At 37.0% G+C, this 24087-nt stretch overlaps 2 protein-coding genes across 4 annotated transcripts; both read right to left on the reverse strand.

The window, feature by feature from the left end:
- Window positions 1-466: 466 nt before the first annotated feature.
- On the reverse strand, window positions 467-17684 carry LOC113680335 (formin-like protein 3). 3 transcript variants are annotated; one of them, XM_027197356.2, is made up of 28 exons: window positions 17527-17684; window positions 16358-16533; window positions 16060-16124; window positions 15844-15927; window positions 13487-13656; window positions 12691-12838; window positions 12336-12386; window positions 11730-11828; window positions 11068-11214; window positions 10258-10374; window positions 10046-10177; window positions 9327-9353; window positions 9137-9181; window positions 8482-8550; window positions 7893-8031; window positions 7462-7500; window positions 7070-7176; window positions 6513-6624; window positions 5994-6053; window positions 5603-5730; window positions 5208-5276; window positions 4526-4612; window positions 4110-4178; window positions 3928-4008; window positions 3550-3676; window positions 3219-3319; window positions 2531-2695; window positions 467-1586 (listed from the first exon to the last, which is right to left on the reverse strand). In XM_027197356.2, the coding sequence occupies exons 2-28, from the start codon at window positions 16503-16505 to the stop codon at window positions 1410-1412; spliced, it is 2763 nt and encodes a 920-aa protein (XP_027053157.2). In that variant the 5' UTR covers window positions 16506-16533; window positions 17527-17684; the 3' UTR covers window positions 467-1409. The 3 variants fall into 3 exon arrangements, with proteins under 3 accessions (XP_027053157.2, XP_027053156.2, XP_089042267.1); XM_027197355.2 differs by lacking the exon at window positions 17527-17684 and having other exon boundaries at window positions 16358-16612; XM_089186141.1 differs by lacking the exon at window positions 17527-17684 and having other exon boundaries at window positions 16281-16369.
- Window positions 17685-20417: 2733 nt separating this feature from the next.
- Window positions 20418-24065, reverse strand: LOC113680343 (ATP synthase peripheral stalk subunit d, mitochondrial). The gene is made up of 6 exons (XM_027197368.2): window positions 23879-24065; window positions 22797-22893; window positions 22551-22622; window positions 21689-21751; window positions 21320-21361; window positions 20418-20636 (listed from the first exon to the last, which is right to left on the reverse strand). Exons 1-6 carry the CDS (start codon window positions 23998-24000, stop codon window positions 20547-20549), a joined length of 486 nt encoding a protein of 161 aa, XP_027053169.2. The 5' UTR covers window positions 24001-24065; the 3' UTR covers window positions 20418-20546.
- Window positions 24066-24087: the final 22 nt, after the last annotated feature.

Raw genomic sequence — 24087 nt, forward strand, 5'->3', positions numbered from 1 at the left:
CTATGCTTGAATATATCATGGAATGTGCAAATAATCGACATAGAGAGATTGAAAACGCTCTACGTTCTGCTACTTGGGATATTTTCAAAACATCAAGCAAGGCACAAGGAAGCAACTCAACGTCTATTTAACCGCTTTTTCTTGGTGGTTGTTGCAGCGCTGAGCTGATCAGCAGACAATTCAGGAACTTGCAAGAAAAACAAACAAAGCTCTTGCGTTTATAATCACAGGATTCTCGAGATGAGCTTAACTGGCCCAACTTAACGATTCCTTCCGATACCCATTTAAAGAGTTGTCCCACACAATCGATACGTTCTCCGAAGACAAATTCAGACGTTACGGTAACTGTAAAGAAGGAAAAGTCATTAACCATCTCATTCCCAAAAGGAGAAATTTTGTCTTGGTCTCTCTTGAGACTTGAAGAGTTCAATAACAACGTTACTAATTCAGAACACCATTAAAGACATACGAGATACTTTTAACTTTAATTCAAAGTCAGGAATTTCCATACCAATTCCCTTTATTTACAATGCGGTTATTTAGCCGAATGCTTCCGATGAAAGGGAAGACCGTTCATGATTAAATTACTTCTTTATAAGAAAAAACCGAATGTGTAAACTTCCTTAAAGGATGTTTTTTTAAAATATCTACAAAAGGGATTATTCGAATACAAACCCGAGGATAACTCGTTCTGGTATTTGATTAAAAAAAGTTACATCTTGTGAATACAAACAGTGAACAATGTTATCCTAAGCTTAGTTTTCACTAATGACAAACACAAGAATAACACGTATTATTTCACCGTGAAAACGGCCTCGACACAACCATGAGCGCGAGACAAAAAAAAATTGTGATCCTTGTGCTTGCGTCGCGGCTGTTTTCACTTTGAAAGAAGAGCTGACATCGTTACGTTTGTGGTTACGCTCGTGTTTCCGTTGCTAGTGAAAACCAAGTTTAACTGGCGAGTCCTATACACGAACTATAACAAAATGGTCACAATAGCCCTTAGAAAAAGCGACCGTTTCATCAAAGACTGTCTGTGAGTTAATTCTAAAGAAGACAGGATTACGTAACAGCACCATCCACCGAAGTAATACGCTAGGGCATTTGTTTGACGACTATAGAAATTATAAATACTGTAACTTCTTGCATTTAAAAATATCAAATTATAAAAGTTGAAAGAAAAAATGTTTAAACAGCATTAAAAATAACGCTTATAGCTTTACCAAAATATTTCTCCCGATAGATTATTTTTAATGTATAAATTATTCAAAAGATATAAATTATCATAACAATTTTAATCGCAGTCATAGTTTTCTTCAACGACGAAAATGACTGTACAAAATCACATCAACGCGTCTCTGTCTTGATAATCTCCTTTCCGTTGCTTTCTCCTGCTTTAGCTTGTCTCACGTCAACAAAAACCGGTTGTTTTGGTTATAAAAAGATCTCCGCTGACCTTCACTAGCAGCTGCATTCGCAACCCTGAGACGCGCCTTAGCTGAGTCCTCTTCACTGAGCATGCGCCTCAACTTGACCTCTGCATCCTCTTGTCGCTTTAGTTCTTCCAAGTCCCTCACAGCTTTCTACGAGAAGGAGAAATCAAAGCATACAAAGTATAAAAAGGGAAGCAAGAGCAAGAGAAAGTATTTCCATACCCATGTGTTTTTTTTTTCAACATCAGCTGAGCATTTGGACGCAGCTATCAAGTTCGTAAAGGACTCACTAACAACTTCGGAGAGGTGTTATGAAAAAATTGATAGGACGAAAGGACACGCGTGCCATATCTTGCCTCTTCCTAGAAAGAAAACTGATGTCATAGCATAGGGCTGCAAGGCTCCTGATAAACCTACGCGCTTAAAGTCGTCCTAACTCAACCAATTTCAGACAAATTAACAAAGGAGTTAGGTTTCTAAAGAAACTGTGGTGCTGTGTCAGTGAGGGGTATAACAAGATAAGTTGGTTTTACTAACTGAGTTGATAATGTAAATTAGCCACAAGTGTCTACAGCTGACGCTTTCAGGTGCGTCATTCTTAGTACTGTGTGTGTCGTGATCTCGAATTTTGGTAGTGTTTTACCCCTTTGGAGTTCCCATCTACCTTCGAAATCTTAAATTTTCAGGTTTTCAAATATGTTAAAGAAAGTTTATAAGAGGCAATACAACATGAGTAATCACAACGTCAAACAACCTCAGAAACTCAAAAGGTAGCAACAAAGCGTTGGTGGACGGTACATGGTCCCAGTTAAATTTGTGCCGATAAAGGTGCTGTCTGAAGGATTCTTCATCCGTTGAATCTTTACAATAATTATGTACGACTTGATTCATGTTGGGCTGTGATGACAGACTCACAAATGCCTTTAAGCCATTTAAACTTGTCACAAACGTCTGTTGCGTAATTACAATATACCTCTCTATTTTCTACTACCTAGCTCCTTACTCGAAAAATTGTTTCTTCTGATAAAGTTAGGATTCTTTCTCCATTACAACCCATAACTGAACATAAAAGTCATTCTTTGATATTCCAATACCTTGAAGTTCGCAATGAAATCAATGAAGGTCTTGAAGAAGTCCGAAGGTTCTACCACTCGAGGATTTTCTCCAAATAGCGTGCATACCTGCGCATAAACCTCTTCCACCTTACGATAGCGTTCAGTAACGCGCTGGACTTTCCTGAAAGCCGCATTGTAGAATGTCTGAATAATCAAGCATGTTAAGAAATGCGTACAAGTACACGGATAAGCAATCAAATGTAATTTTTTCAGCATCATCATCGACATTAGTCACTGAAATCAATCATTGAAATTTGTCACGGTACTAAAGGTAGGCCATGGAGAGAGCTTTAGTCTCTAGAGTGATCTGCTAGGGCGAGAAAAACTATCATTTGTCGTTTTAGGGCCACGTGAGAGCAAGCTCCTTCCTATCGTACTGAATCACACACTCCGGTCAGGTCAATCCTTTCACCCCTAAGAGTGACTGGCATTTAATTTCTCCTTAAAATATTATCCATGGATCACATATTACGGTCACGAGAATAAAGGAAATGATCACCAAAGAAGCTCTTGATGGTTGAAAAAATTCTCCTTAATAGCACCGTAAAAAATGTACAGGGAACAGTAGGGAGAATGCGTGTACTGATGTTAAGGCGTAAAGGGTTAAGTATTTCTATAAAGCGCCAAAGCAAATTAAATCACGAGCAATGATGGAGACAAAGGATACGAATATAATGAAATTATCCGGTTGTTTGTCTCTCTCTGACTTTGTCAGATCCAGGCCTTTTCGCAATCCCTGCACGTCTGCAGCGAGGGTCTGCATGGAGACTGAAGAGAAAAATAAACAGTCTTTGAAATAATCAACAATTCGAATGTGGTGTTATTCCACTCTTTCTAAGGCCGGGAAAAAGAGCTCTTGATTGACTTGAAACATAAAGTGTGGCTTCACAGCTAAGTTGTTGGAAGAGGAATTTCGAATTCCAAGGGAAGGCGGGATGTGATATGATTTAATTGGGCTGGAAAGGCTTCGTAGCTTGGTGACTGAATGTAATGTTTACCTGTGGTTGCTCCGTCCAGATACAATTCTTCGGCGAAATCTTTTATTTCCGGGAACTTCTTGTGCACTACATCCACTATGTAAGCGAGGAATGTCTGCCTTCTGTCTGTAGTACGAGTGTCTTCCAGCTGAAATTAACAAATAAGGTACCTCTGAAACAATACGGGAGGACTTTCGATTCTCAAATCAAATTCTCTCTATTTTTTTCCTCATTTCCTACATCGACAAGTGCACTTACATTTGCACTATTGCAATTCACACCAATATTTCCTTGCGTTTTAATTTGCGTCGTACGTTTGAGCCAGTCTTAATGGCACTTAAAAAAGAGGAAACTTTGAAAGAAATTGTCGATTTGATTTCGAAAATTCCTGTATCTTACCTTGCTCAAAGATTCCAGTTTAAAGCCATAAGCCAGTCCTCTTCGGCTACTGTTCATGTAGTTGCCGTATATAAGTATAATCTGAAACGGAAGTAAATAAAGATGTTATAATACTAGTTCTCCATTATTTAACAGCAGGAAAATCTGTAGAAGGAAGTATGTAACTATAACTAAAGCCTCACCTTAAATAACTTTTTGAGTTTCGCACTGTTGACTATAGACGTCGCCGCTCTCAAAACTGCGTCCACTTGCTGAAAAGAAATCATGAAAATGAACAGAAAGATTAGGCATGATCCACTGATAAACAGACTATAATATCTAAAAAGGAATTGCTATGTACTCTCATGTACCATATGTTTTAATTTAACGCCATGTGCATGATGCATATTGTATATCTATCAGTTTTAGGTGAGCCTACCTGAGGAGAGGACAAACCCACATTCGCCCGGTGTTGAAAACCTGACATGACGTGTCAAGTACAGAATATCACGGGTTCTGAATTGCTTATTGCAAGCGTTAATCACAGCTGTTTCTCTAAAACTATGCATGTGACCACCGCATAAAACAAGAGTCACTTCAATCTGAAATAATGGCTCACCGGTACAACAGTTCTCATAAGTTCGTCAAACACACCAATAAACGCCATGACACTCAGCTTAGCTTCGTATCTTTCCACTTTGGCAATCTGTGAGAAAAAAAAAACTCTTAGCTTCTTAATAAAATAATAGAGAGCTAACTGATTTACACTAACAAGGTCTGTCTTAATTTTATTACAGACAGTTCATCAAATTGAAGCATGAAAAAAATTATACTAAAATGATATAGATGGAAACTAGCTTAAAGGTGGCATAATATTCTGATCCGAAAGCGATTTTTCTTGCTCAAAATTATGTGCACAGTTAAAGCAAATCTTAGGTAATGGTTACTAGTGTGAGAGGCACTTCAGAAGAACTGATCAAGATAAAGTCGTAGTAAGTGAACAGATGTCGAGATTCTAACCAGAGCTTACTGCGTGAAGAAACATGACCATTTCACATGAGAGAACGACCATTTACAAAGGATCATGGGAGAAACGCGTTACACTGAAGCATGATATGTACCAAAGTCAAGGCATAAAATCAGAACCATGTGCAGTGATTTTGAATCATTTTACCTAAGAAGCAACACACAGCCCAATAGTCTCGATAGCCCCAATAGCTGGACTCCTTAACTGCAGTGTGGCAAACCCCTCTACCAACAATCCGTTCTCGAAAAAGAGTTTGATCTACTTATTCTCTCACCTCAAACAGAAATTGTTCAGCTTCAGCCAGCTTGAAGTACTCATGCGCGTGCTTAGCCAGTCCTGCCAACTAAAATTAAACGGATAACAAAAAAGAAAATCATTGAATACCTTCAGTTACAAAAAGAAGAGCAAGACTGCATTGAGATTTAATTTTTTTTCATCAACAAGTGTCCACATCTTTCGCTACAAACAACTTCATTTGCATTTTCTGATGCGCGATATCAATACTTATTTTTTTATCAACAAAAGCAACCTTGTTATACTTTTGAATACTTTTGAAATAAATAAAAAAACAAATAGAAAATTATTTGCAACTTGAATTGTTCATCTTTCTTTCATCAAACAGATGGTTTGAACTGCTATACAGCTAACACATGTTATGGCTGTGCTCACCTCTGCTTTAGTTGGTACAAACTTGAGGAGTAACTCAGCATGTTCAGGTGGCAGTTCAACCAAGTCACATTGGTCGATCAGATGACCAATTGTTTCTGTAGAGTGCTGTATACGGCGCCGTGCGATAACTACATAAGAACCAAACAATAAACGAGATTTGAACGAAAATAAACTAAACTTTACAAGTTTGTATCATTCTTGACCATCCTGACAGTTATTTATTTGGTAATTTTTCTCACCTCATCCGGAAATGTGAAATTGTGACTTAATATTGTTCAGTGTTTGAGCATATAAAGCAAAGCGATGTGAAATTGCATAAAACAGCCCCTCCCCCCTCAACCCCTCATTTAACAAGAGTGAAATAAAAGCAATTCTATTTACAACTCCTTACCAAGGTTTCTTGCCCTTTTTGGTTCGATAACTGTGATCTGTTCTGCGGCTCGTTTCAAAGCTGTTGAATTAAAGCGAAAGAAACTTTACCTCCATACAAAATGATGTGAAAGATGATGTTTTTCGGTGAGTGACTCAAGAGTACTCGGAAAAAAGAACTCCGAGTTCCCCCAATAGTTTTCGGATCTACGACCTTTCGATTACGGTACCACTGAGCTTTGGGAGACTCGTGGCAAGCTAAGCCGTTTAACTACATTCATGGTAACAAACTTCCTGCAAACTGCAAGGATAGGAATGTCGATATTTGATGCTTTTGTGCAATGATGATGTAAATGAAGAAGGTCAACCCCAAATATTTCATGTAAATGAAAACCACCGAGTTGATGTAATCAGTTGCTTTTAAGTTTTGAATTATATGTGAACTTGAAGTAACAATTTCTTTTCTTAGAATTTCGTCATCACAGTAAAATTCAAAGTCGAGCTGAGCTCAAACCGTTTTTAGTGAGGTCTCTTTTAGTACCTTGTTCCTTTTTGGCGATGAGATCCTCAGAGGCTTCATTAATTTTCAGTTCAAATTTTCGGTCAAAATCGGCAAAGTCAAGAACTTCCATTACTTCCTCATCGCTAATTCCCTGTTACAGGTGACGAGAAAACAAAAATTAAAAACCAGAAATGAAGCAAGAGGAAAGTTTATCGGAGTAACGAATTCTAAGCCGAGAAATTACACTATCTAAATGTGTTTTTCATTACCTTGGTTCTTATTTTTTGAAAAACCCTTTAAGCGTTTTGCTCTTTGTCCCAGACAATTTTTTTTACTCACAATGTTAGTGTCTAACTAGGCTCAATTTCTACCGTTCATCGAATCCCGTTTTTGTTGGGAACAGTCAATTCCAAAATCAAAGAAGATCTTCTGTCTCAGGGAGGAATGACACCTTTAAATCGCTTCAAACTGTAGCAGCCCTGTGGCTTATAAAAAAGCTACTGGTTAAACTGGTTCGGAACAATTACGAGTTTACTTTAGTGTTTATATTTAAATTTTGGATGTGATTGGCCAAAATGTGCCAGAAGTAGACGTACCTTAAAGAATGCTGTTGCATCCGACTGAGAAGATATTGGCGTCCAATTCAGCATCGGGAGACGAACTTTGTTAGTAGCTACACGTCGTCTCAAGGATGGAGTCCCGTCTAGAAACGTTACAAGACAACAATTACAATTCCTAACGGAAACTTGAACACGAAAGTTTTTGGGGAGAATTCTTTTAGCGGCCAAGCGGCAAGAAGAAAGCTCCGTCGCCTTCATTTTCATTGAAAAGGTACAAACCCCCTACGCGAATTTTCCCATCACAACTGATGGGAAAAACATACCTATACTGACAGCGAAACTTTACAATATATTTACGATTAAACTCTTGATCTCTTCTTTTATTCAGAGGAAGCGAGCTAAAGGTCCCTATTCTTGTCTTTACTTACCTATATCAGGGGGAGGGGGTGGGGGAGGCACCAGCATTCCTGCGATGAAACAAAACAAATGTTGCTTGATTAGTCACAGCCTTACTATTTACAGTAACATTTACACCATGACGAGTGCCTCCTTGCACAGACACCTACCAACATTTTTTAGTGCAGAGAAGTCTGCACATTCCACCTGTTAACACATAGCAGTTGATTAGCTTTTTCAGCAGACCTCCGTAACAAACTGGAAATTAAATGCTGAAGCTTCGAGAATGAGCCGCTTTTCGAAGGTAAATAAACAACTTTGCTCCAATGAACGTCATCTTAGCAAAATTTGCTGTGATGGTCTATCTTTGACAACTTCAAGTCTACAATCAAAAAAAGTGTTTCGCTCCCTCTCGGACGCAGAAAACCAATAACTTTGCTAATATTAAACATAGAGAACCTACCATTCGGAACTGGTGGGGGAGGGGGTGGTGGCGGTGGTGGAGGGCTAATAGGTGGGGCCACTGCTGCAGCTGCCTCGGTTACACTGGTAACGAGTTCATTCGGCAATTCAACTTGGTCAGCCTCTTGCTTGACTTGTTTCTGAAAATTAATATGAATAAGACCCTGTGTTTAGCGGACAACATACCGAGCTAACACGCCACATAAAGGGGAAATCCTAAACTGAGCAGAGTCCTGCCCAAGTCCTCTAATTTTCCTCCCATATCTACTGCAAATAAATGTAGTCAGCGGACACCTCTATCGACCAAAGGTTGACGCCAACATTGGACGCTTTTCAAATATAAAACCTGTATTAAGAGGAGATTAGAGTTTCTGCTTGAGACAGTTACATGTGTAAGATTACATTCTTCACTGTGAATAAAAGTTTCTCGATGTATCCTAAATGCCAGGTTCAAAGGGATAGCAAATACTAATTTTGTTATATCTAGGTGTTAGCAATAACTGCACAGCTAAACGTTGTACTATGAGGGCGTTCTTGATTTTTTATATTCACGCGTTTTTACTGCCAAGAAGAAAATACAAATCACTAACCACAACGTTCTCCAGGGTCGTTTGTAGTTCTGTAGCTCGCAGTCTGTATTCTTCAGATCGCATATCGAGCTAAAAAAAACGTTAAAAAAAAGAACCGTTTAAAAAGATTGAATAAGTTTATAATCAATCTCCGGTAAAAAATTTCGAAACAAATCCTAAGGTAAAAGTAAGATCAGAATAAACTATGATAGAGATATACACACGCTCAGTTATAAATGGTTATCCATTATAATAGATGAAGAAAAAGATTTTCTGATGTCAGTAGTGTTGTAAGCTAAGTTCAAGCTAAAAGCCGACTGTTGCAGTGTTTTGGTGACCAAGAGCTACACTGTACTTTTATATGGTTACTTAAGCAATAGACAGCACTTTCTTTCAGTTTACCGACTTATCAACCTTTTTGGGATGTTGAGAGAACACGAGAAAGTTTCTAGATCACTCGGTTCTGGCTCGTGATTTTCTATGCGTTTACTGGTCCAATGAACGATAGGTTTTTGACCAATCAAGGTGCTCGAAGTATCTCCGCAGTTCAATTAACGGTTAACATGTTCTGATGTTAATTCAGAGCGCCATTTCGTCTACTTACTTCGATTCATTAACAGCAGTGAGTAAACGATATATAGGTAACGTCCCGTGATTAAAAAAAAACACCTCTTACCTCTGTGTTTCGTGTTTTCAGTTCACTGTTTTCCCTTTGAAATTCCTGAAAAACATCAAATAAGCAATACAAAGCCTTCTTTAGCCACTGTTTTGATTTATAGAAAACTGTTTTCAAGTTGTACCTCCTTGAAATAATCAGAGCTATTGATCAGACGTTATACAAATGAAGAAATTCCCAGGCCTCTTACCTCAAGTTTAGTTTGCAAAAGATCGACCTGTGAGAAAACAAAGAAAACATAACTAAATGCCCACCAGGAATTAAAGAACTCATTTAGGGGTTTCCATAATAGCCAGTTAAAAGACCTCTCACTGTCATCTGTTGAGCCTGCGCTCTGCTTGGTTTCGCGCTTTATCGAAACCCTTGTAATCGAATGTATTTTAAATAATGCCGTAAAACTGATAATTTTTGCATCACATTGTAGAAGGAACAGCGGAAACAGAAGAAAATTTCAAGAGTCTCTTTCAAGAGCTTCACGAAAACGAAAATTAAGAAATCCATTGATTCCATTCGCGTGAGATTGCATGGATCATAGGTGTGGTCATTTTTTGATTGCTTAGGAACTGAAAATTTGAGCCCTTTCATCACCAAATAGATTATGCAGGGATTTTTTGGCATTGAGAAACTATTCAGACGCAGTTAGCGCAAATTAAGCCAGAAGGTCAGTTAAAAGCTAATTAAAACATTTGAGCGCCTGGAGAGAAGCTTTTCCTGCGATGACCGATTGAAGGAATCGTGTAAAATTCAGTTACAGGTTTGCCACCTCTTAACACGTTGCCAGAGACTTAAAAGGTATAACCGTGTACATTTTTAGGGAAGTTATGGCCCTACAGAATCAAACTATTTTCGTACTTTCTTCAGTTGTAAAGAATCGTTAGTAATTACACTACGTCTTGTGCAATTTCCTACCTCGTCTCTTAGGTACTTAGTACGCTCTCTGAGAGTCACAAACTCGTCCATGACAGCTTGTACGTGAATGTAGTTGTCCTGCCAGGTTTTAATCGCTTCTCTTACAGATGAAGCATCCATACCTTCCAATCCCTGTGAAAAAAGCATAAATACGTTCACTATAACGGCAGTGTACTTTGACAGCAGGAGTGAAAGTGTAAATGAAACAGTACCCTTTCCAAACGCTCCACATCAAATCCTGCATCTTCGATTTCTTGTTGGTGACAAACTTTCTTGTTGAATGTTGGCGAGATACTGATCAACGAGTTGAAAAAATTCAGGCAGAGTGTCTGAAAGAAATAATCATAACATCTTATTTAGCATAATATAGCTTACACATGAATGTACTGTCTTTTTACTATCGTTAGTGCTCTTACACCTTCCTATTACTGCTAAACTGAGTAAAATATAGCACAGTCATTTTATTCACGTAAACAGTGCTCAGAGTGAATGCTTTGTTGCCGAAATTAAAACATTCTGCACAAAATCTGCCCCAACATCGACGCGCTTTACGTGGCGTAGAATTCACAAGAATGAAGGTTCACAAAATGGAGAAGTTTTCGATACTGTGGATCGATAGTAATTAAAGATTTCGGTGGTTTTCCCACAATCCGGAGCCCTGTTGTTCAAGGGCGGATAACGCTATCCAACAGATAAAATTGCTCTCCAGCGGATCAGAGTTCACAAAACGCAGAAAGAGATCTATCCAGTGAATAGCGTTCTTCAGTCTTTAAACAATCAGGGCCAGCCAGTTTACTTGTTTTCATTCTATGGTCTCATTGGCTCCTAGTGATAGTTTCTTTTCTTCTCATTGGCTGTTGTAATAAGATATTACTTTGGATTTGGTTTTCCGACTATCAATCGAAATGCACCATAAACGTCATCTCCAAAACCACGTCTATCCCACAAATGAGGAAAGGTTTAACTGAGCTTGGCTACATTTAATACATATACATCAGCATATCACTTTTGCCATTTTGTACCTGGAACTGTGGTGTTATGGGCCTCTTGTAAATCAAGTTCACCAGTGTTTCAAATGTGCGCGTCTCTCGCGTTGTTCTTGCATAAAACCTGATTGCATCAATAACTTTTTCATAGTATTCTGACTGCATACAAGCTTGTGTTAACATCTGGAAGGAGAAAAAGATTGTCAACATAATCATTATGGACAGTAATCTAAGCTCATCAAGTTACTAAAACGGATAATTAAAAAAGCTCTGATTTCCTTTAACTGTCAGAGCCTGCATTACTTTTTAGCACAGGTGTTTTTTTAGTTTTCCCAGTATATTTGCTTACTAGCTATTTTTCATCATCATTATTGTCACCATCATTATCGTCATCAAATTTATTGGGGGGGGGGCATGCAAGTTTTACATTATAGCTCGCAAATTGGCGCTGAAATGATTATTTTGAAAAATACAATGTACATTGTTGGTCTCAGATTACATAGTAGCTTTAACGTGAAGAAAAGTATTTCATCAGATAGTGTAATTATACCACTTTAGTATCTTGGGGAATGTGCATAGGTTTCACATTGAAAGGGTAACATTCTATACAAAAAATATATTTGCAGAAACCGTTAAAATGATGGCATCCAAACTATTATGTTGTTAAATAAATGGGCGAAAAATGCGTAATTCCATACCTTCACAACCAGTGCCTGGGTTTTTAAACTTTTTATATTTAAACAGAGGATGATAGATTTTAGGCAATCATCCACACTCATCACTGACTGAAAGCCATACTGCAAAAAGAAAATCAAATGTTATTCAAATAAGATATTCAGGAGTCAGGCAATAATGGTGAATCAACCAATAAACTTAATTTAACTTTGTATTGGTAATAATCCACATGGAATGTCAAAAGAATACAATTGGGAAAGTTTGTTAAATGACAATGCAAAGGCAGGTGGTTTACAAACTTTAAAACTTTCCTCCCACATTCCAAGTGGAATCTAACACCAAGAGTAATCTAACAGAAATTTACCCTAATATATTCCCTTCAAAAAAATTGCCATGGGTTTAGAAGTACAACTCATAAAACTCAAGAGAAAGATTTTGACCAATCAGTGAAAATAGTAACACCATTGATAAAAACCTATGAAAACGTTTGAAAGTTTGAGTTACAAAGCTAATATGTGTCATGGTATAATACAATGGCTCAATTATATTAAAACTACCAAGCCTGACTAATTTGTGGAGGGATTGCACTTTGCAGAAAAGTAGAAAGTTCCATAACATTTTGGACATACCTTGTTTCTCATCAAAACTCTCATACACATCAGACAGAGATGTTCATCGATCTGAAAGGAAGCAAAACTTTAGACTTTTCTGTAAGGTGTAGAGTTTAATGAATAATTGAGTAAATAAGAGACAAGGAAATGAATGAATGAATGAATGAAACAATGAGAAGAAGAGTGATTACAAAATCAAGCAACACTTTGCACTAACTTCCCTCCCATTGAAAAACAACCTACTGCAATAATAAATGCCATACCCATCATTAATAAATCATTGACTAACTCACTACTGATGGTCCTTTATTATCTAACAAGAGCAATGACAATTCAAAACTAAACTACATCTTAGAAAACATTTTATACTTACATAGTCTCTAGCTAAAACATCTGGTTTTCCCTTCCTCTTTGGTACATCTTCATCTTCTGCTGGTGGTTGATTTAAGTGAAGGTACTGAAGGAATTCAATCAATGCAATGTGACCCCTGAACGGATCATCGATAAATTCACGCAGCCATCTGGAAGAAAGAAATCAAATCAAATAGATTATGAAAGTAGATGAAGAGTGTAGTGGGGGGCAAGTGTCCCTGCTGAATTTATTATTATCCAGCCTGAAAAAGAGGCATTTCATAACTAGCTATTGTACCTCAATATTAAGAATTATTAGATGAAATTGCATATCACATCATGAATTAACAAAACTGAGGTCTGAGTGATCTGCAGAAATCAAAGGCTGAGGGAGATAACTTGACATGAGGTTTGATAATTCATTGTATCAGTAAAAGCTTTTTAAACAATTGGCAATTTAAGAAAACTCTAATCAAAAGTTTGAGAACACTACACAGACAGAGGGCTTGGAAACTATGCAGGCTTTGAACTTGATATGATAATGCAATATCTGCTCCAGATATTACATTTGTCATGTCAAATTAAAAAATTATTACATATCTACTGAATACTCTCAACCAGTCAGATTTTTCATAGGAAGTCTAATGTGTAGTTATTATAGTAGATGACATCAAATATGTGAATGAAAAGTTTTAACAATTTGAAGCCATTCTGGTCGCACATCCAATATCTTATGTTCCTTTCATGTATATTAATCTCCATCAACAATAAAAAAGTAGTGGCTTGTACAACTTCTATTTCATTACAAAATTGCTTACGTTGTGTTTGGATGGGTGCGGAGGTCCACTTCCAGGGATCTTAGCACCATTTCTACAGGCTCCAAACCCTTCAGGAGTTTCTTGTTCAGTGTTTTATTGAGTGCTATATCCCTGTGGGATTTTAACTGATCAATATAAAATCCTGAAGTATACTTGGGCTGCATCAATTCCTATAAAAACAGGATAAATTCATATCCGTGGTTAATCATATTGAACCTCAATTGCACAGGAAAAATATATTGAACAGTTTGTATCATTCACTTGAATAAATATTAGGTTACAGATACCTTTTATACAGAGCTCTCAAGTCTCCCACAAATGAGGTCAATCTTCAATATTATTTCTTGCACATTTTGGCTTTTGGATTTTAACTATTGATTTTGAGGTAGCAAAATTCTGCTTCAGTTCAGTAAGTACTATTTTAATATTATCTACTCTTGTGTCCCTTGTATTTGTTTTAAGCACTTTACACCAATGGAATTTATTGGTCAGAACAAAGAAATACATGTCTGAGCTACTATAGTTTTTACAAGTTTCTAGGGAGCATGTCCCCATTACAACCAGGAAGGTGATACCTGCTGTGTCAATCAATCAATCAAAGTATACAATAAAAATCTCACTCTTTGCCAGAAAATAAACTTGAGAGCTCTGCTTCTAAACAAAGATATTTTCAGCAAGTCATATTATCACTGTTTCAGTTGACAAGGTTATTGTGGAAAAATTTGGGAGAGAAATTAATTAGCAACTTGAGTTGCCAAGTTGGCGGCCATGCAGTGAGCTGCATGTTTTCATTATGTAGAGCTTATGTTCTTTAATGAAACTGAGCTTACATATGTTCAAAATATTATCAGAGCTCTTTCCTTTGTTTCATAAAAAAAATAATAACACTTTCTCGTCAAGTATGGCCAGTTTGGGGGTGTGCCACTGAGGAATAGGTTTATGGCATTGACCGCCACTCTCTTCTGCACAGCTAAGGTATACATATATAAATCTTACTTAAGTTGGAATTTTAGAATCAGGGAAAAAAAAGATTAATGCAAATTTATCCTCTATCTTAAATGAGGTACTGACAAGGTAGATACATATTTGTCCTTTGCTCCATCAGGGTTTTAACAGCCCTGTAAGTACCCCTCTAGATCAGGGAGTCTAGAAGTTACAACAAAACATGCATGACAGGTCTAATACTGGATAACCTGTGGTGCTCTGGCAGGTGTTCATAGCTCATACCACTCTACAGTACCCATACGCATGTTTTAAGCTAAATCATTAATCTCTGTGCACAATTTTTTTTAAAGGAGTATTTAACATTTGTAGTTACAGGTGTATCCTTTCCTGAAAAAGTATTTTGTCTTAGAAAATGGCAGATTTTATCTGAAGATCAAATTACCAGTAAGTGTGTACAAATAAGCTTCAACAATTTGAAAAGATTGGAGTATTAAAGTATGTAAAATGATGTTCAAAAAATTAGGCACTTCATCTAAAATACATTGGGAATAGAATTTTTCTCTTTTGTAAATTTACAGCAAACAATTAGCAGCTTGCTTTTTCTTTATAACATTAGAATGACTCAGATGAAAAACTTTTGTTCCTTAACTTTTTGACAGACCTTTCAAATATTCCTCGTTGTCAACTGAAAGCCAACAGTTTTAGTTGTTACTAAGGTTCTGCATTAATTAATTACAATGTTTCATTTAAGTACACTTAGGAGTCACAAAAGAAAGATCAGAAGCTCAAAGTATTTCGAAAACTTACAGTATTAGCGACCAAACGAGCTAGGAACTTCGTTGCAACCCTTTTTTGCTATAAAACACGAAATTTTATTCTGTGCCACCTGCAAACTTCCCAATTAGACTCTCTTTCAATATTAACCGCAGGATATTTATAGCAAAGTCAAACAATAAAATTTTTTACTAGTTTCCGATGACATTTATTGCACGGCGCAAAGATATCAATTTATACCCCAGTTTCTCAGCATTCAAAGTAAAATAAATGACGGGGAAACCGTGGGAAAAGCCACGACTATAATCCAAGCAATCAGATCCTATTGTAGTTTTATTCTCTGTAGCGACAAAAGGATTAATTAAAGTTTAATACCGACATCGATAATATGTCACTTTCGACCGACGTACGTGTTATGGATGCCATGTTAGGCGTCCTAGACATAAATAAAGACTTTTCAACATAATTTTACCAAGCCTTTTTACAGGCAATATCAAACACATATCCCCATAAGTTTTCAAAACTGGGTTCAAATTTTAACCTTCTGAACTAATTTAAAACGCTTGAGTCTGACTCCCTAAGTGATCAAATATTGTGTTGCCATCGGAACATCAAATAAGAAGGAAAAATCTGGATACCTTTGCTTTGATCATTTTCCATTTGTGAGCCTTCGGACTTTTAGCGAGCTCCGCAGCTCTTTCTGGAGGTAATGTCATCTTTTCCTACAAGAAGAACAGGGCAAAGCATTAAAAAGTTGACAAAGTAATCAGCAGTTGTTTACCTTTCGTGCACCGCACAAATATAACCTATCGAAACTCTCGAATACTTTGGAATTAAGTTGAATTCCAACTTACCAATAATGTCGAAAATCTTCTTTCGATTTCTTCATCGTCGGGTAGTTCTTCGTCGACATCAAATTCTACGGTCACAAAATGTTTTCATTTAGAAAAAAAAAAAGTTGCGTAAAGATCGCAGGAGTTACGCTAAAAGCGCGCTTTAAGTATATTTTGCTTGTTTCACATGGTCTACAATCTAATCGCGTGTTTGCTCCAGCAGAATACCTCAGGACGCTCACCTTTGTTTGGAACAAATGACTTTACTTTAACATTAACCACAAAAGTCCGCTAATAAAGGAAACACCAGCAATCTAACCTGTGTCATCTCCACCTGAAGAACTCTGCGACAGAACAGCGCTCGACGACGATCTTACTGAATCGAACATACTTAACCTGGATCTTCGAACTTCGCCGTTCTTCTTCTTATTTTTAGCTTTTGCATTCCCACCTCGATCGTGCACCATGCTGTTATCCGTTTGCCAAGCTGTGCCACTACAAAGGATCAAAATGAATACTCCAATGAGAATTCTTACGGGCCGTCTGTTTTGGTTCCTGTCGGTAAACTCTGATCTCCCTGGGGGAGAGGGGCTAGGAAATTTTTGTCATACGTAGCAGGATCGACTGGAACCTTCGAAATCCAAATTAACCTTTGACATTCATGAGAGTGGCGAAATACTTTAGATCTCTTGACATGAGTTTGGAAACATCATGAAGGACGGGAATATCTTTTAATAGGCTAAGAGTTGTAAGTGGTATAAGCAATAGGATTAAGAACCCAATTATAGTGATGCTATTACACTGAATTTGATCTTTAAAAAAAAAGAAAAATAATAATAATAATAATAATAATACGAAAAAAGTTAAGGAGGGAGGGAGGGAGGTAATGTCAACGCGAAAGATGCACTCATGGGTACATAAAACATAAAATAGAATAAAAGATTATGCACTATGGAATATTTCACAGATTTCAGCCATGCACGCTATGCAACAATAAGACTTGAACACAAGACGAACACATCCGTCATAAATTCTATATCATGACGAAACCTTCCTTCCTCAGAAATTTCTTCATGTCTGAAATTCTAATGTCAATAATTTTTAATTCTGAGACGAATAAGGACTTTCCATTAAAACAATAATCCTTAGATTTTCTGCTTATAAACGATGCCCGCCAAATGAGAACCAGAAGAGTGCCAAAAAAAAAACGTGACTTGAAACAACTTTCAAAACAATGGGTAATTTGAAAGTGTGCTCTAGAATTGTAGTTAGCTTTGAAGCTGGCGGCAACCGATGCTCTTTGTTTAGCCGTTCTTTTTTCGCGAGGCTTATTTAGTGAGTGCCAAAGAAGCAACCGCGTTCGACACTCAAGCCTGCTCTCGTCAGACGAGAGGGCTGAATCATAAGTAATCAGTGACCGTTCATCAGGTGGCGAATGATTTCGAAATGTTATCCCTCTTTCATTTAAATAAAGTATTAACTATTTACCTGAGTCTAAGGCTGAAAAGTTGTTTTCTCTTAGTTTCTCTGCACACGGTGGAAAAAAATAAAATGCTTTTAATTTTTCGCAACTAGGTTGGAAAACGGAAGTGGTTATTTAATCAAATTCACCGGAATCCGACGCGACGAAAAGGGACACGAAATCTTGAAATCTATTCAGAGAATTCTTAAATAACTTTCTTTACTCCTATGTGGTATTTGGATTTTTAGATTTTATCATTCTTAACTACGCCATCCGCCTTCATTCCAGCAATAAGATGTTACTGTTAAAAATAAATGTTGCGTGCACGGTTGTGACGTCTTTCCTGCTTCGGGATAAATCAACCCGCTAAGGTGTTGTCTGAAGTGAAAAGACAAAAGCCAAGCCGGACAACGGCGATAAGATTTGTTATTATTTATTTATTTATTTATCTGTTTTTGCAACCAGGCAACACCGTACAAAATTTAATTACTTTGTAAGAGTCTTAAAGCTGACCTCTTTAGTCATTGCTGAAAATCGGGATTATCTACGAAAACTCAAAACTCCTTACCTCACAGCAGAGAAGCGACATTCAATTCCAGCTAAGATTATCAAATAAACTAGGAAATAATTTTTTTGAAGTTCTACCTAGCCTGCGAGCTGGCTCTTATAAGCATTATAAGCGTCACGACACAATCGGATAAGCCAAAGGGATTCGAGCGTGAGGTTATTGAGGGGTCTGGTTGCTGCTCTTATTTCACGATTAAGACCGATAAGGCACTTGAAATTAGCTGCAGAGTTCCAACATGACTCAGAATCCAGTGCAAGGTTTATGTTTGAGAGTGCACGGGCTGAATCCTCTCCCAACCTAATTAATGAAAGGTTGTATTGGCGTCTTGCTGTCAGAATTGACGAAGATGATCGGGTTACTGTCGTTTGACGACTCTCATTTACCTTCACGGCGCCAGTAAAACAGGTCTTGATAAGAATTAAAATAAAAAGTCTCCCCTATTCAATGTACCAAAATTTCAAACAAATCTTCAGTAGGATCCTGCTTCACTGAATCTTTTTTTTTAAGTACTGTTTTTCATCTGTATCAAAAAGAAGCGAAATATTGTACACCTCACTTCGTTTTTTTTTTTTTTTTGTCTTTCGTTAGCACCAAGAAGTTTAAACGCGTTTCAAAAACGTGGTAGCGTTTTCACCTGTCTATTTTAGAATTAGAGGCGAGACGTTATCAAAAAGATGCGTTTTTAAATTCCGTCGAATGAAACTGTACCGAAAACCTTTTTGGGGAGAAAACGCATCAAAGGGTGCCGTACTTCTTCGATTGAACGCCGCAGCGTTTATCAAATTCTTCGTGTTTCGAGTGCGGCGTTTATTCGAGGGCGATGTTTATACCTGGGAGGCGTTTATTTTAAATCCAAACGATAGTATGGTAACCGACCATTTTAATTTCAAACAGAAACCTGTTTTAGTGCTTGTCTTAAAAGAAATTCTTTTATATTGTTCTCAATTTCACAATTTGCATGTTAATACTACTGCAATACATTACGTGAATAGAGATCTTTAGTCGGATATACTTCCTTGATAGTAGGACTAGTACATTCAAAAGGATTTGTGTCTGGTTCACTCAAATTTCCAACTGAGATCGAAGCAATAATCGCGCTGTGTGCTTTTTGAGTCTATTATTCGAATAAACGCATCATCATGCGGCGTTTATTAATGTTTCTGCTCTAAAATGCAGCGCTTATTCGAGAGCGGCGTTTAATCGAATAAATACTATACACGTTTTCAAACAAGAGCGCACTAACGTGTACCAGGCCTGTGTCTGAGGTAAACTGTCGGAAACTTCACTGCTGTCCTGACCCTCTCTCGGGTCTGAAAGAAGCCGCATCATATTGCACATCTTGCAGTTTGGCAGTAAAATATGGAATCAGACCATACACGAAGAAATGGGTAAGCCAAAATTGAATGAAATAAAACGTATGTGAGTGTTCTTTATATGGTTTTTAAGCATGATTTTGCTATTTCGTTAAGTTCACAGCCTTTCATCAGTCGAGGCAATTATAATTATCGCCTCAACCAACAATATTGTAATGTGCCTGGTAATGTTCTGCTCGGTGGGAAGAGGTCCATTTTGATAAAGGTTTTTTAAGCAATTTTTTCTCCGTTTCAATTTTTCACATTTTATCAGTTATCTCCACCAAAAAAATGTACATATGTGTATTTCATCCTTCTGTGAATGCTTAAGGTAGGTGTTTCACTGTAAAACGCCGTTTCAGCTTGGGGATTGGCGTCTTCACTGTCGTCAAGATGTTGTGAAGATGCCCATCAAGTCTCCATGGCCTGTGCGGCACGTTCCACGAAATAAACCCGTCGAGTGAAAATGGAACGTTACTAGTTTTCACAGTTATAAGATACACGACGCCGGATTTGAATGAACCTCATCCTATCTAAAACAAAGTTGGACTTCCTGGTTTTGTGCAAAGCCAAAAAAAAGGAGATCAGACAAGAAGACTCTGCTACCTCAAAGTCATTCAATATTTTGGACTGCAGCACTGCTTGTTTTGACTTGTCCGCTTATGACAAACATGGTTCGAGTTAAGAGAGTAAATTCATGCCGAAAAATGTCCTGGAGGGATATGAAACGGGTTTGAGTTAATGGGAGTTCAAGTCATTGAGGGTTCGAGTGAAAGAGGATACAGTTATGGAAATATATGAGAGAATTCCACACCAAACCGATTTTGGCTGGAGTGAGCTGAGGTTTAAATTTGCAACAGTTGAGTGATCGAGAGTGTACTGCACTTTATAACTACATAGAGATTCTATAATTGTCTCAAGATTCAGATCGTCAGATTATCAGATTCAACTGCTACTGAACGTGCCTACTGGAATACATCTAGGAACAAACCATGTGTAAATTACCACACCAGCTTTACTTGTGATCAATAACAAAAATACAAACTCAGTTCACATTCCCTTTTGAACAATAACAGTTGTAAATGGCAAGAGTCAGAAATCATGAACACCCAATTCAAGCCAACCATCACAGAGTCCTGTCCGGCCATTCACCACTTTGCATTTTTTCATCTACAAATTTCTTGACCTCTGGATGGAGATCTAAAAACTCATCAATCTATGAGAAAAAACAAAGAAAAATAACAATAATAATAATAATAATAATAATAATAATAATAATAACTGATAGTGATAATGATAATACATTTACAATAAATATAGATATAGTTAGCATGCTTAGTATCAACAATGTTGTAAAATATGCCTCTTCCCCTCCAAAATGTGGAAATGAAATATTATTGTAAGTTTTTTTATATTAGGTGAATAGAAGATAATACATGGGTGTCCATAAATATGGAAATTTTCTTTGAGTGTTCAGCTTGATATTTCACTAGTGAGTGAAGTGAATAAGTGAGATATCGAGTGGAATTCATGAACCTAACAGAGAGGCATGAAAGGCCAGTTACATGTCAGCAGATGACTGGCAATATCAAACACACATAAACAATTATCATAATTATACACATGTGCAGTTACAGCTTTTTTCTCAAGGCTGGAGATCCTTGAAAAACACTTCAATTTACATAATATGACAAGGCGCAATATACAGGGCTATAAAATGAGCTCACTTTCTTCCCAAAATCTGGATCTGAGAAAGCTGCTGAAACAGAGCTTAACTCTATTCTACTTAGTTTATCACCCCTATCTGGAGTTCTTTCAACTGTGTACTAAAATTTAATGTAACAAATTGTTTACAGCTGAGAGAAGAAAACCCTGGTGATTTACAATTACTATACTTACAGACATCTCCTCATAGGGTTTCATGCTCCTGATTTTTGCAAGCTGAAGATTAGAATAAAAAAATATGTTGAAGTCATCATGAAACCTATCTTGAAGGAGGGCCTACATTATTATGCAAAGTATGTAAAGTATACCTACTTGAATTAAATTTCCATTGTCCTTGAGACTCATATGCTTGAATTTTAGTTTGGGGGGAAATATTTGTTTGGTTTTTTACTTTAAATGTAACATGATTTCCCTCCTTTTCCACTGCAGCACTACTAAAATACCACTTTTTGGAGATTGTTAGGAAATTTATATCTTATGTTAATTGACAATTGTTCTTTCTGGTAACAGACAAAGAGTATATTAAAATACTTGCTGAGATACCTCAGCTTCACACAGAGCAATAGCTTCATTTGCTTCCTCTATAGATTCCTTAGCCAACGTTTCCTGTCGAATGAATAGTACATGAAACTGAGTAAACTATGAAACAAACTTCATAAAAATTGGTAATGATGTAAATAATGTAAATAATAAAAATAATATTAATGATGACAACTTTCTTAGCACAAACATTGTTGAGAAAGTGATGACTAAATATTCCAATTGAAGCCACTATATTCGATTTCTATGACTGAGGAAAGGCTTTCAATTCTTCCATACCCCTTTCCCTTACACTGGTTTGTTTCCTTCAGGCTCTCCTTGCTCTTGCAATATTTAACACTCGCTTGCCACAAAATATCCCTGCTATTCAAATTATATGAAAGATAACAGCCTTTAAACATACAGTTACTGTAATAATACCGGACTTTTATTTTAATCATGAGAGCAGACAATGGGAAAACAGTTAGACGACATCAACAACAACAACAACAACAAAAATAAAACAAAAACAGTACAAAACAAAATTAGGCAAGACTAAACAACAGGATTATGTCCTTAGCAATTTCTCCTTCCTTGATAACCTTGAAAACACCTTGCATTGAGTACAAAATCATTATGCCCAAAGATTGATTCCCCCCCCACAAGCCCACAAATATGATTTTGAACAAAGAGAAGTCCCATCCAATTAAAACTTAATTTTTTCCATATTCATGCAAACTGTCATCATGGCTTCAATCTGTATCATTTGGCAATTCCCATAAAACTAGAAGTGGCAAGAATTCACAGAACCAAAAAAACAAAAAAACAAAACATTAGAATTTGCCTTCCCTAAGTATCCAGATTTGCTTATATATTCACTACCTACCATCTCTTTCTCTGCCTCATTTATTTTTGATGTGAGTGTATCAATTGGGTAGGGTACAGTAACTGCACCATACTGCAAAACAAACAGTTAATTAACCACCTAGTAAGTCAGTCAATCAAGCAAGAGATGAAGAAAAGTATTCCTGGGGATGGCTTATATCCAGGGCTTGGAAATTTGGATGAGTTATACCAGATTATATCCTTAGCAGAATCTCAAACTCTGCACACTGATTTACATGTAACTTACAGCCTTCTTGAAAGCTTCAACCATTCCTGGTTTAGATATGTTCTTGGCATACAGGTCCCAGTTAATTGGCTCTGGTTTGGGTGCAACTCCATCCAGTCTGTGGTGTCAAAAGAGAGAACATTTAATCAGCAACAACCAAAATCAAAACTTCATTCTATAACAGTAACATCATTCTGAACTTTGTATTCTTTGTTTGAAGTCAGTGATAAAGGGCATTTTGTGTTCAGGGAATTGACATGTGATGGAATAAAGACCATGGCAGATAAAAACAGCTATAGTCAATGTCTTGCACCTATTTTGGTACCCTGTGGTCCTTCCTTTGAATTCAGGTCTCAGTTTTACACTGATCATGAGGGAACATCAAGCAACCAAAACAGATCTCTCAATTCAACAAATGTTTCTCTGGATTTTACTTTTTTTTTTTTTTCAATTTTGGAAAATTCCTCTCGAAATGGTTTGTGACAAACTCTAACAATCTTTCATATATAACATCTGATACATTTTTTGGATTTTAACAACATTTAAGCACTGTCCTCCCTCCACTTCAATAATATTAGCTTACAAAAATTAAAAAACTAGGATGAAATTCATCTGTTTTGGTTGCTAACTTTCAGTAATAATGTCTATTGCTGTCTGCCTTGGAATTCTACCACTGTAAGCTAACAACCACCCCCCTCCGCAGATTTCTATGATGATGCATAGGAAATAGGAAAGAGGAAACTATATAATTATGTTTTTCCATCAAGAGGAACGCACCACATAAAAATTGGGTAACTAAGATCCAAACAAAAAAATGAAAGAAAGTCACTGTGATCTCAAGGGAATATCATATATGCCAAGGCTCAGTCAATCTACCAATATTGTAAATTGTACATGAACATGGTAATGTCATAATGGCCTGTTTGCAACGGTATGTAGTGTTACAGAATCAAAAATTAACACAACGATCAAAAGTTGTAGGTCTTCCTGCTTCTTCTAAAAATAACTACCGCCGATGTCAACTTAATTCTTTAAAGCTTGTTCAATGCGCCTCATGCTACTAAAGTTACAGGAGATATATTGCATTTGTTATAACAACTTACTGCGTTTTTATATTCTCAAAATTGGTCCTCAATCTATTGTAATGTGGTCTTTCTGCCTCGGGGCATTTTGTTGCCAGCTTAACCCAATCTGGTACATACTTCCCAATCCTTCTAGCTGCCATTTTGCAATAATACCTCCGACGAGACGGGTAAACGATGTTCCAAGATGGCCGCTGTGCTGTATGTGCTCGAAATGATCCCTGGGATAG

The sequence above is a fragment of the Pocillopora damicornis genome, chromosome 10 (assembly GCF_964200805.1).
Source record: "Pocillopora damicornis chromosome 10, jaPocDami1.2, whole genome shotgun sequence".
NCBI classification, from domain to species: domain Eukaryota; kingdom Metazoa; phylum Cnidaria; class Anthozoa; order Scleractinia; family Pocilloporidae; genus Pocillopora; species Pocillopora damicornis.